General features: G+C 40.4%; 1 protein-coding gene across 3 annotated transcripts in view; it reads right to left on the bottom strand.

Moving 5' to 3' along the window:
- Positions 1-13654, bottom strand: part of ABCB1 (ATP binding cassette subfamily B member 1) — a 116331-nt gene that overhangs the window by 34618 nt on the left and 68059 nt on the right. For all 3 annotated transcript variants that reach the window (XM_074367542.1, XM_045510405.2, XM_074367543.1), the window contains 3 exons: positions 8762-8965; positions 3247-3347; positions 1833-1973 (listed from right to left, as the gene is read on the bottom strand). In XM_074367542.1, coding sequence (XP_074223643.1) covers positions 1833-1973; positions 3247-3347; positions 8762-8965 — 446 coding nt within the window. The remainder of the gene's footprint in view (positions 1-1832; positions 1974-3246; positions 3348-8761; positions 8966-13654) is intronic.

Genomic DNA, 13654 nt, shown 5'->3' with positions numbered 1-13654 from the left:
CTCACTGCACTCAAGAGTCAGCCTAGCTGAGATCCACTATGCCCAACCCAGATCAACAGAACTGCCCTGCTGACGCACAGACTTAAGGGCAAAAATAAATGTTTATTACTGTACGTCACTGGGAGTTAGTGGTTGATTGTTATGCAGCATTATTTTGGCAATCAATAATGGAGAGAGACGGTTCTGCTGGAATTACATCAGATTCTTAGAAAACCTGTGAGCTGCACAGCAAAGAGCGAGTTCCTTCAAGAGCCAGATATCGTGCTGCTCTCATGAAGTGACGACATTCTTAATCTTTGACATGGGACTCATCGTAGCTTAATGCAGGGAAGGACCTCACAGGGTATCAAGTCCAGTTCTCAGTGTTTGTGCCAGGGCACTTCCCCTAAGTTGGCTTCCATCCTTTGTTTTAGGAAGTCGGAAGTTTGGCTGAGGAAGTCTATTGTTAAAAAAATTTCTTTTCAAGCTGAAGAAAAATGTACATCCCTTTGCATAATAACACCCTCCAAGCACTGGACTATTGTGAAAAAGGCCCTTTGCTTCTTTGGTATCCCCTTTCACCCTCAACACTCCACCTGCCTCCTCTAGACAGATTTATCAAAATGCTTTTCTAAACAGTGGGCCTGGAACAGACATAATATTGGGAATCTTCCCAGAATAATACTAAGTTCACTAGGTCCGTTCCTTGGGACTCTGCCTGTGTTAATGGCGCACACAGTGTCTTTTTTTTTTTTTTTAATAGCGCTAAATAAATCACACAGATAGTTAACCTTGGGCTTGTTACTATTTAGACCTGTAGGATCTTTTTAAAATGGACTGCTCTTCAGATAGGTCTACCCTATCCTTTACTTGGAAGATTGATTTTCCAAATCTCAATGGCCAAGAGTCAGCAACTTTCATCAACTGCATACCTTAACCTTGGAGTAAAGCAATACATCAAATAATATTTAATCAAAGCACTAATGCTAATGATGCCTGGTTTTGATCTTTTGGTCATAGCTATAAATAGCACCCAATGTCATTTGTCATATAGATATTAAATGGAAATTTAAAATTTGCTGATGGGGTCATCTGGAGAAAACTATAATGCATGCACAAGTCAGTGTCTAAATAGGATGGAAATATTATACTAATACATTATATTTCCAGGCTTAGATGGCTCTGATTTAAATGTAAAACTGTATTACCACTAATTATCGTATGCTATTCAAAGGGCAGCTCAGCCATCACCAAATCTAGACAGTCAGGAAAATTACACACACATTTCACGACCAAACTGCGTATTTGAGCATTGTCTTCTACCTGAACAATTTGCTGCATTCACACTGACAGAGCAGACATCCTAGGTTAGCTTTCCTTTGTCACTTCTCAATTTCTCCAGCTTTCACCTTCTAACTGCTTTTTTTTTTAAGTCAAGGAAAGCAAATTTATCCTGGAACCTTCCAGGGCTCTCAGAACTCAGTGCTCCACACTCATTCTTCAGGCGCCCTGTTAGTCCTTTACAAGGAGCCAGGTACCTGCTCTGGGTTAAGCTTCTGCCCAAGCACCCAGGCCTTCTGGAAACCCCTCACTGAATGACCATCCCACTGAGCCATGAATGCAGGAAGGCTGAATGTGTGAGTAAGCACCAGGCAGAAGGAAACTCAGGGGCTCCCCAAATGAAATGAGGTGCTTCCAGAATAGCATACGGAAACTTCAGAGGCAAAATGCCATCTTCTGAACCACCAAAGTCTCTTCATGAAGCTTCGCAGTAAGGTTTTCTATCCAGGCATGAAGTATGTTACCTCGGCTTGATTTCTAGGGTTTAACTGTAACTAGAGCTCCATACTTACAACAGAACATCCTGAAAGTCCATGAGGCCATGCGCCACCAAGTAGGCGCCAAACCGGAAACAGCCAGCGTAAGAGAAATACATCATTGCCTGGGTGAGGGAGAACGTGATTCCAAAGATGTGCGCCTTCCTCAGAGAGTTTCTGGAAAGAAGACATTTTGAAACTTCCTTGACTTTCATTTCTCAACCCTGAAAATGGTTAGCAGTTGGGTATGGAGTTGCGGCAGATAAAAACGGGTTTCGTTTCCAAAAATCTAAGTTCCTCACATCACCACTTGAAAGAATTGAGGAAACTGGCTAATCTCTGAGCCTCAGTGTCTTCATCTTTAATGAAGAATTAACCACACCTCAAAGTGTTGAGGTAAAGTTAAAATAAGCCAGCAAAAACATGATGAGATGGTTAGGAATTAATACATGGAATTTCTACCTCTTTTCCCTCATTCATGGATAGATAACATGTATGTACTATACAGTGAACATTCATTCAATACACATTGACCCAAAACACACAAGGTGCAGGGACCACGCTGGGCCACACAGAGGAACCAGGCATGTTCTTGTCCTTGGGGACCGAGGAGTCAACTTGGATTAAGATTTATGCAACGAAAGTACCTTATGAACAACATGTTACAGGAAGACTGGAGGAAGCACTAACTCTCTGGGGGAGTGAGAAAAGGCTCCACAAAGGAGTTAACATGCATGGATTTTTGGAGTCACATGGCACTGGGCAATGTGGGGGTAAGAGCAGACTGGTGAGTGGGCTGGGCTTCCTACTCCTGCTTCAACCAGATCAACTCTGCTTTTATCTGTTTCATACACTGGGATTTCAAATGATTTTTTTTCCAGAAAAAAAAGCTCTACTATTGTTTAAAAAGTTTGAAAACCCATTGATAAGGTCCAGCTCTCTCCTTTCACCATAGAAGAAGTGAGTCTCACAGAGGTTGGGTTTGCTTATGTTTACATCACTTTTTAGAGCCCTCACTGAGTTCATAAAGGAAGAACAGGAAGTCTCCATTGGAGAAGGGTAAAGAGATGAAGGAAAGGCGTACTCCAGAAGCACCACCCCCTTGGGGCCCAAAGATACCTCAAGTCTCATGTTCCTTAAAGAACTAATTCCCAGCAGGAACATGTAATAGGGTCTTCATCCAAACTTGTGTCAGAGAGTCCTTCTCAATATCCTCTCTCCCTCCCCTTCCCATTAGTTACAGCTCTCACAGCTTCTACCTCTGAGACGTCCCTGCCTTAGGTCAGGGTCTCGTGAGTCCTCTATTGGCTAATTCTAAGAGCTTCCTACTTGGCTCCTTTCTAGAAGTTTCTCCACCCATTCCCTACCTTCCAACCAAAGTAACCTTCCTGAAAACAAATCTGATGACTGGAAAACTCCCCACACTCCCCTCCCACTCTTCCGTGGTTACCTGTATGGTACCTGCAGATTCTGGTCATACATATATTCAAACTTCTCCTCTCGAGTCAAGGAAACAACTGTTCGGAAGTTTTCTATTGCTTCCGTTGCAATCTGTAACAGAGAGCACCCAGTCACTAAGGGCACAAAGGCCAACGGTGGCAGTAAGTTTGAATTCCATAAAAGAGATTAATAAAATTAATTGTAAATCAATTATTTAGTATGGCATTAGATAGTATTTAATATGTAGTATTAAATTATATTTATTATGACCCATGAGCTTCTTTGCTATGGAAAAGGATACTAAGTAACTTACCAAATCAAGTTTTCAGTCCATAAGGAAGATAGGCTAATTCAAACTTCTCTTTACAGAAAAAGAAGCTAGAGCTTAAACAGATGATGGCACTGACCTAAAGCCATCTTTTACAGCTCAAAATTAACCTGAGCACTCAGTATTTTACCTCTATTGCAGTGCTCTTTCTTCTATGATGGTCACGTTTTAAGTTTATAGTTATTATATATGTATATATATATATATAAAATAACATGTAATGTTAATCTTTTTCTCTGAATAATTGTCATATGAGACAACTAAAGAATATTTAGAAAATACTGAAAAGAAAAAGAAGGTGATGGAAAGTTACATGTTGGTGTATTTTATATAATCCACTCACATTTTTTTCTTTTTCTAAACATATACTTAACAAAATTGGGATCCAATTCTCTATTTGGCTTTACAGCCTCATTTTTTACCTTAACAGACATCAAGAGTATTTTTCAAGGTCATCAAACATACATTACTGATGGGCTGTTTAAAGGGCCACTTAATATCCCAGTCAGCTAAGAAGTCCTTTATTGTTGAACAAGGTTTTCAATTCTTATTAAAAAATAATGCTGGAGGGGAGTATATAGCTCAGAGGTACAGCACATGCTTAGCATGCAAGAGGGCCTGGGTTTAATCTCCAGTACCTCCATTAAAATAAATAAATAAACCTAATACCTCCTCCTCAAAATAAAAACCAAACTTTTTTTAAATGATGTGATAAACATCCTTGTACATAAATGTTCGTCCATAGTGAATTATTTTCTTAGAAGTTCTCAAAAGTGAAATCACTAGGTCAAAGGGAATAAACTAATTTCTAAGGAGCATGGCACATATTATCAATTTCTTTTCCAGAAAGTTCCTATCATTTAATTATATTTTACTTGAATATAGCTTTTAACAAGGCTATTTGACTAGGACAAGTACATCCTTTATAACCTCTGGGTAAAGGGCTATGGAAAATACAAAAAACAATGTACAAAATGAGATTTCAGCCTGCATCAGCGTGGGACCTTGAAACACTTCTCTGTCTTGTTCTCCTCACCTGTAAAATGAGGAGGTTGGACAAGAGGGTCTCTGAAGTCCCTTTTTAACTCTTTAATTCTAGCAGGAATAATTTCTCAAATTGTAAGTCTAAATTATAAATCAGTAAGGAAAATTTGATTGTTTAAGATGTTTTTCCTTTCTCTGGCCTCTACACTGGTCAGAACTATTCTAAAACAGACACATTCAGTTACACTGGAGTGACTTAACAGCTTAAAAGTCACAAACACAAAATCTCACTATTCTTTACTGAATCCTACACAAAGACCTAATTGCAAAGATAATAGCAAATATTTGACGTAACATTAAGTCAGTTTTAAAGACTAATGCAAAAAGCTACTAGAAGAAAAAAAACCCATGTTTTTAAGAACAAAAATGTATTTAAAAAATAAAGTTAAAAATAAACTCTGACCCAGTAGCCCCAGAAGACTGACCTATGTTCACCATAAGCTACTAACAAATATAGGAAAAAGGGGGAGGGTACAGCTTAGTGGTAGGATGCGTGCTTAGCATGCATGAGGTCCTGGGTTCAATTCCCAGTACCTTTATTAAAAAAAAAAAAGATAAATAAACCTAATTACCTCCCCACCAAACAACAACAAATATAGGAAAATGTCCCGATTCAATTTATGTTACAATATTTTATAAAATTCTTTATATATTATAAAAATACACACTCATCCTAGAAAATGCTAAAAGTACAGAAAGCAAAAAGTCACAGGAAAAAATTCACCTCCAATCAAACCCCCAAAGACAATCCTTGTTCAGACCCCATGTTAGGAATATTTTTGATTATAAGGCTTCAAACAAATAGAAGAGGTTTTTCACATTAGTAAGAGAATTCAACAAATTATAACATTGTTGGTAAAGAGGTTTTACCGTAAGCTTCAGTGTAACAGTTTTAACAAATATTTTCTGTGCATATTTTCTAAGGCGAGTGTGTTTTGTTTGGGACTGGTTTGTAAATGTTGTCACTTTTTACAGTGCATGAACAGCCCTATAAAAGTAAGAGTTTATGAGTCACAGACCCTGAATGGTGAGTAAAACAATACAATCATGGCACAATTGTCTTTATCTTCCAAACAATGAAGCAATTAGGAAAAGGCTTAATTAGTACTCTGGATCCTCATAGCTTCATTTATCCCAAGAGTTTTAAATAGACTCATTAACCACTATAAGGAGTGAGAACTTCCAATTCGAGAAGAGTAAATAGCACTGAGTATCTATCAGAAACCATTACGTACTAAGAAATTTTGAAGAAAAGAAAAAAATATGTATATGTTCCTAGAAGAAACAAAAGAAACCCTGACATTGCTCCTCCCACCCTCAAATAAACTGAAGTTTGATTAAAGCTTTTATTTTTGAGAGGCAAAAGCATCTATTCTATAAAAATGTTTCTTAGTCAATAGCAATGTGACAGAAGCCGGAGCACAGACTGCGGACAGGGTAGAGGTGATGACATCGCACAGTCAGGATACAGCCGGACATCACAACATCCTGCTCTGGAATCCTGGGCTTGCTCTGTCCCTTTAAGGGCAAACCAACAGATACGCCTGGTTCCCATTTTAGTAAGGAAGACAGACCATTAACCAATAAATAGGAAAGAAACATAACGTGCTGAGAAAGGTTGGGAATTAATTCAAGTATCAGGAAAGACCTCTCTGAAGAGACATTCTGAGATGTGAATCCTGTAAAGGAGGCAGGCTTGGGAAGCTCAGAGAGAACCAGCTTGGAGTGTGCTAGGAACTGGGAGAAGGTCCACAAGGCCAGAGCAGGGTGGGCGACGGAGACAGCAGTGCACGAGAGAGGGTCAGAGAAGCCTCCAGAGGCTGGGTCTTGCAGAGTTTTACAATTCAGGGTAAAGGGCTGATTTTATTCTAAGTGTGATCAGAAGCCCCTAGAGGTTTTGGGGTTAGCACGATCTTATTTCTGTCTGTAAGAGATGAGTGAGGCTTCTGCGAGAGAAATGCAGAAAGCAGGTAGACAAGAACAGGAGTGAATGCAGGGAGATCAGTTAGACTGTTGCTGTGTGACTTTGGGCAAGTTACCTGATTTCTCTGAATCTTGGGTTTCATTACCTAATGGGATCATTCAAAAGGGTTATTGAGAGTGTCAAATGATGTAATGTATGTAGAGGTCTTAGCAAGATGCCTGATATATAATAAATACTCAATAAATGGTAACCTGAGAATGCTGATCAGATGGGAGCTGATTTTTATTTCATGAGCAGTCACCACTGCTCTCCCTACCTGCTTCTGCCCTTCTCATGAATCACCCCTGAATCAGAGCATTTATCCCACCACCGACCATTACCAAGAAGAGCTGCTATATTTACACATACCCTTTTCCATCTGCACCTCTTCCCTTGCCCGTGGGGGCAGAAATCAGAGTCTGAATCTGAGGCACCCTACCAAGACATTAGCCTGTGGTTAAGATCCATGCTGCCTTAAGATCGATCATCATCTTCCTACAAACAACCTAAGACTCCTTTCTGGGACATTCTGAACACGTCAGTAAGTGAAGACACTGTCAAATTGTAATATGTCTCCTTTTTATATGCATTTCATGCTAGATTTTTCCATCTTCTCCTCAGATGAAGAGTCAACAGCATAGGGGGAAAATCAACAAGTACAGGATTAAATGAAGGGACTTGTCACAGGATGGATTTCCTGACAAGGGCCCGTGTTACCTGGACCGGGCCACAGCTGGATGCCTGGGGGCCAGCCACATGCTGCTGACCCTCAGGAGAGGGCTTCTGATAGCCTGACGGGAAACATCACATGAGATCTTTCCCCCACAGACAATCACTGAGAAGCACTAACGCTGGTCCAAAGGGATTTCCTGAAGGAATCCCAAGGACACAGGGTGAAAGCCTGAGGAGACAGCAGGGAGGTGGAGGACAAAGTGTTAGTGGTGACCAACCTGCAGGATCCCTTCCTCATCCTTACTGGTGAAGAGCCTGGCGCAGAGACAAAGTGTCTCAGACACCTGAGCCACTGTGACTGCCTCGGTCCCTGCCCTGACTCTTGGGAGCCATAGAGGATCCCCTGATAGATGTACCCCTATCCTAGATGGCTGGCCCACTCCTGGGGGTCAGTCCTGCTCTGACTGCTCATCTCTGCAATGATACAGAACACCTGGTGTCAGATTACATCCAGCCATCAGTAGATCTCTTCGTTTCTTATTCTTAACAGAGGCACAACTTTGGAGCACGACCGTCTGGCTTTGAATCCTGGCTCTGAGACTTATCAGGTCTAAGGCACCAGGGGCCTGACCTGCCTGTGCCTCAGCCTCACCTGAAAAAGCAGCTAATAATAGAACCTACCTCTTAGGGTCCCTCTGAGGAGTAAAGTGTTTGCTCAAGAAAACACTGCAAATGCCATATAGGCATTTGTTGAAAACACAACCAGAAAAATCACAAATAGACAAGTATGCAGCCAAACAAGCAAACAAACAAACAAACTAGTATTAGGGTAAGAGTAAACAGATGTAAGAAATAAGATGAAGGGAGGAGGCATAACAAAAAGGAAAGAATGATAATAATTTAAGCTACCCTACTGTACAACACAGGGAACTATATTCAATATCTTGTAATAGCCTATAATGAAAAAGGATCTGAAAAGGAATACATATATATACATATGTATAATTGAATTAGTATGCTGCACACCAGAAATTAATACAACATTGTAAACTGACTCTACTTCAATAAAAAATACATATATAAAATGAAATTTAAAAATAATTTAAGCCAGATAGAAAAAATATCTTTAAGACTTCCCCATTTTCTAATCTCCCCGCCCCTATACAATTGAATGAGCCTACTTTCCTCAAGAAAGCAATGGATTTCTGCTTGCTCCAGAGAAAGTGGGAGTGAGGAAAGGAGGGGTGGGGAAGGAGAGAGGCAGGGAGAAGAGTGGGAAGCTAGAAACCAGAAAAGCCTGATAAAATTTGTTGTCAGTCTGAGGGTCTAAGAATTTGGTTTGCTACTTTTCATCAGTTTCCAATCTGCTTTGAGGAAGCAAGTGTCAAACAAGACTGCTTTGAAGAAAAGTTATAAAAACATTCTTGGAGCACAGGTGGTAGTCGTTGAGTAACAGAACAACACTGAGTATAATATTTTACTCTATTTAGCTCAGCAATTATATTCCTTTTGACTCACCTTCCCGGCACCTTCTAGTTCTTTTTTATCTTTCAGTGCTTGTCCAGATAGCATTTTCATTTCAATAACTCCTGCTATTGCAATGATGGGCACAATTGCTAAGAGTAAAAGTGTTAACTGCCAGCCATAGATTAAGGATATAATAATGCCTGTCCCAAGATTTGCGACATTCTGGGTAATTACAGCAAGTCTGGAACCTATAGCCTGTAAAACAAACAAACAAACAAAACATGTTCGCACAGACATTTATCATCTTTGAAATCTGTGTTTCTATATTTTCTTAAGGATTATGATAATTCAGCTTCATGAAAATCTCTTCTCGGTTACGAAATAAAAAGTAAAAGTTCACTTGTAAGCGTATTCGGTTTCTAAAATGAGAATTTCCATGACTTTAGAATAAACACAGAAAGAAGATCAATGATTCAAAGTTCAATTACGTATTTCTACCTCATCTGATTTTTTAATACCAAGAAAATCTTCATGAATCAATATCATGGTCACTAATGCAAGCTCTGCAAATCAGCAAGATAAAACAGACTGACAATTATATTAAATCAGGAATGTTGGAAATTTCCAATGGTAGATGCATCACTACCCATAATTTAAGCCTAATATTTATCATTAAGGATGTCCAAATATACCTTAGCCTATTAGAGATGCTTATTATGTTTAGAAAAAATACACAGAGCTGAAAGTTACAGGATTTAATTTAGGATATTCAGCAGGCATCAGAACCTTCTGTCTGTATGCCTGAGGGAGCTGGAAGCATGACTTTCAGATGCATGTAGTTATTTCCAACTCAAAAGCCAAAGTCAAAATATACAGTCAATTCAGACCACTACTCTCTACTTCCCTCTTTTACCCTGGAAACACCCCAGGCCCTTGAACCTTTGCAAATTCCTGCTCTGGCTGCCGGATCTACTTCTCTTTGAAAATGGCCCATGTTTTTTTCACTCCCCAAACTTCCTCTGCCTGAGTGGGGCCAGTCTCAGGGAAACATTATGATGGAGCACAGTCTAGAATGGTAACGGCCACCTCTGTGATTTTGGACAAATTTTTCCCAACCCCAAAACAAGCAGGTACACTGATGAATAACTAAAGCTTCTGTCAGCTCTGAATTTTTGGACAGAATTCTTTACAAGCCCCCTGACTCAATATCAACCCTCTGAAATCATTCAACACCTATGTTGCTATAAACACCACACCAGTAATTGGGGGAAACAGGTATTACAAGACTACCAGTAGCCCCTGTACATTAAATTCCATACCAGGGAACTGCACCAGGGTTGAAAGAAACAGCCTAAATAACAGAGCATTTATTTTTGTTTGAGGCAGTCACTGAGCTTCTAATAACAGGATGCTTAGCTAAACTTGGTGCAAGTTCAAGAGTGGAGGGGCCTTCAAAGCCAGCTCTCTGTATTTGCTCATTTTCAATTTGAAGGTCAAAGATTACAACCTGAAGAGAGACTGTGGCACAGGGATGAGGGAGATTATTCCTGTTCTCAGCATTTACAAGTCCTACTCAGAACTCATTTCCCACAGCAACCGATAGAGAGGAGTACTCAGAACATCCTCCAAGTTCATAGCAGAGAAATTACCCGGGACTTAAGCTTTCAGGCATATAAATATTCAGCTTCGGATAGTAGCTAAGACTGCAGAAATAGGTAAAATGGGTCAAAGATGACAAATTAATTCTTTAATGTACATGTAAGATGTTCTAAAAGATCTAGAATCTTAAGCAGGAGGTAAAGTAAGTCCCTTGGCTTAAGGTGATTTAGCACTTCAGGTGACATTGCACTGGTCACCATTCTTTATTCTAAAGACTAACAGTATCTCACATCCATTTCTCAGATGGAAGAGGAATCTCTAGAGTGCTCCATGGGAGAGCATGGATTAGTAGTAGCCAGATAATTTTCATTTCAACAGTAAGGCTGGGGGGTGGGGGGTAGAGCTCAGTGGTAGGGTGCAAGTTAAGCATGCAGGAGGTCCTGGGTTCAATCTCCAGTACTTCCATTAAAAAAAAAAAGTAAGGCTGAGAATAGGTAACACTCCAACACCAGAGCCCAAGGGTGAAGCAAGGTACGACAAACTTGCTTAACACCGGAAACCTACCAAGACTCTCCTCGCAGTCTCTCCAGCCCACTGTGTTAGCACATACCTGTATCACCTCCTCTCCCACTCATCTTTCTCCCCACCTTCCCCTCTCCTGCTATTTATTTCCTCCCCAAAGCACAAGCATATCGGTTGAAATCCAATTTTTAAACAAGCATATTTCCTGAATCTCTTTTTGAAATTAGGAACATTTAACTTCATCTTTCCCTTAACTACCTTCTCCCAGGGGAAAAAAAAAAAATTAAAGAAAAAAATTTTAAAATACATAGCTGCTTCTGACCTCTATGTGGCTCTCGTTTGCTTTTTTCTCAGAATTCTAATCCTTAAACCAAAATAAAATGAAATTAAAAGCCTCCCATTTCATAGGCAAAATATTGAGCTTTATTTTCTTCTGATTTATGATTAGCAGGATTAAACTACTTACTCACAAAATACATCTGAGAAAACATTTCACTGTGAAACTATGAAAAAAATTTAACACACAACTTGAGTTAGCCTCATTTTAGGTGGTGATGATTTTTGACAGCACCACTTGCTTCAGATAATTTTATATACATAAAAAAATCACACTACTTCCTACTGTGTAATATATGTATGTGTATATATGTATACAGAGGTGCGTATGTGTATATGTATATGTATACGTTACGTGCACACATGTATCCACTACCGTAAACAGGTAAGCTGGTGGCATAAAGGGGATTCAACCGTTCTCTCTTAGCTCTTTTCTGATAACAGCTACACTGGGCTTTCCTGGTTCCGGTGGTGCTCACCCTCTGCTTGCCTCTTCCCTGGTCTCTCTTTTTGAGCTCCTGTTCTAAGTTCTAGAGAACAGTTATGACCCAGAGTGGCTCACCCAGAGTGTGCAGGTGTCTGTGCTACTGAGGCCACGAAAGTGGGCACTTGAGATGCCTGAGGAAACAGATGTGAAGCAGATGGTGGACACCAACAGGCAGTTAGGGAGAGTGGAGTTCCTGGATGTGGCCAAGGGCCTCACAGACAACACTGCAGAGCAGAAGGCCTGGGCACCAGTTTTACAACTACAGGACAGCACTGTGGCCTAAGGCAGGCATAACCCCCGAGGAATTTAAGAAGGCCTGACTGTCGGCACAGATGTCAGACTGCATCTGCTCAGGGTTTGGCTGCAAGGAACCGAGTTAAGTGTTTCGCCCAGGACGTGCCCTGCACACTAAATGGGATGTGGGATGTATGTGTCTTTGAAAATTGCTCAGCACACACAAGGTCTCTGCGCACAGTTCACTTAAGTTACGGCAGCAAAGTTCAGCCGGGGAATACAGGATTGAGGAAATTTCAGGACACGGTTTGTCCCCAGAGATCACTATCATCAGGAAAGGCTCTTCCAGGGAGCTGGCAAAGCGGACTTACCCCAAGCTTATTGACTGATTCTCATGCCAATTTAAATTAAAAAAATAAAACGGAGTGATACTTTACGTCCTCCTCCACCCTACGACTCCATTTCCCCACCTCATTTATCAGAGAGTCCTTTAATGACTCGTTCCCCTTCCTCCTCTCTCTTAAACCCATTCCCATCAGGCTTTTGTTCCCATCACACCCCTCCACTCTTGGGGCTTTAAAAGCTACCCCTGCACCGATAACTCTCCAAATGCGTATTTCCAGACCAGACTTCTCTGCTAAACTTCAGACTTGCAAATCCACCTGCCGTCTGGACATCTCCACCTGGTACATCTACTGTGTGCATCACTGCAAACTCACCACGTCCCAAACACAACTCTTTCAACAGGCTTCCCAGTGTCATTAAAAGCAACTTCATTATTTCCATTGTGCAGGTCCAAAATTTAAGTCATCTTTAAATCCTCTTCCTCTCATATCTCATACCTTGTTCAGCCAACCAACAAATCCTGTTGGCTGTACCTTCAAATTATATCCAGAATCTGATTACTTGTTATCACTTTCATGAGGACATCCTAGTCTAAAATACTCCCTCCCTCCCTCTAGAATACTGCAACAGACTCCCTGCCTCTCCCCTTACCCCTTCAGCCTACTCACATAGTTGCCTTAAAATTGCAGATCATGTCCCTCCTTTGTTCAAAACCCTATAATGGTTTCTCATATACTTTCAGATATGACACTAATCTCAACTCTTAGGACCTTTCCTTTCACTCATTTTATTCCATCCATACTATCCTCCTTGCTGTTTTGGGTGACGGTTGTGGTAATAAATGCTCCAGCCTCAGGTCCTTTGCACTTGCTGATCCTTCTGTTTAGAACATGTCACTCTAGACATCTACAGGCCTGGCATCTTTCCTTCCTCGAGGCCCATTGCATATGTCACCGTATCACTGAGATTGAGGCCTTCCTTCCCTGACAACCGGCAAGCCCCTACCAGAATGTCCCACTGCCATTTTTTCCTACAGGACTTACGACAATCTGACATCCCATGATGATTTACTAAGATCATGGCTGTTTTCTGTTTTAGGAAGTTCAAAGTTATTTCAAGCAGTGTACATTCTGTTCTGTTCAATTCAGTACAACTTTGAACCTCAAACTCAAATTTTATTGATTTGTTTCCTTTAAGCAAAGAGATCTGTATTAAAACGACAATGCCTAAGATTTATATTGCGATTTTACAACCTTCTGGGTGCTTCCAAATTCATAACCTAATAAATTGTTACAGAAGCACCATGCATTAGTTAGAAGAAATGTTATCACAGCACTCTCTTACAGAAAGATTAAAAGTGAAAGATTGATAAGGTTAAAGAGATCACATGCTCTTTTTTCCCCCAAATTCCATATCATCTT

Source organism: Camelus bactrianus, chromosome 7, assembly GCF_048773025.1.
Source record: "Camelus bactrianus isolate YW-2024 breed Bactrian camel chromosome 7, ASM4877302v1, whole genome shotgun sequence".
Lineage (NCBI taxonomy): Eukaryota > Metazoa > Chordata > Mammalia > Artiodactyla > Camelidae > Camelus > Camelus bactrianus.
Note: the sequence above shows the minus strand (reverse complement) of the source record. Positions and strands in the feature narration are given on the sequence as shown.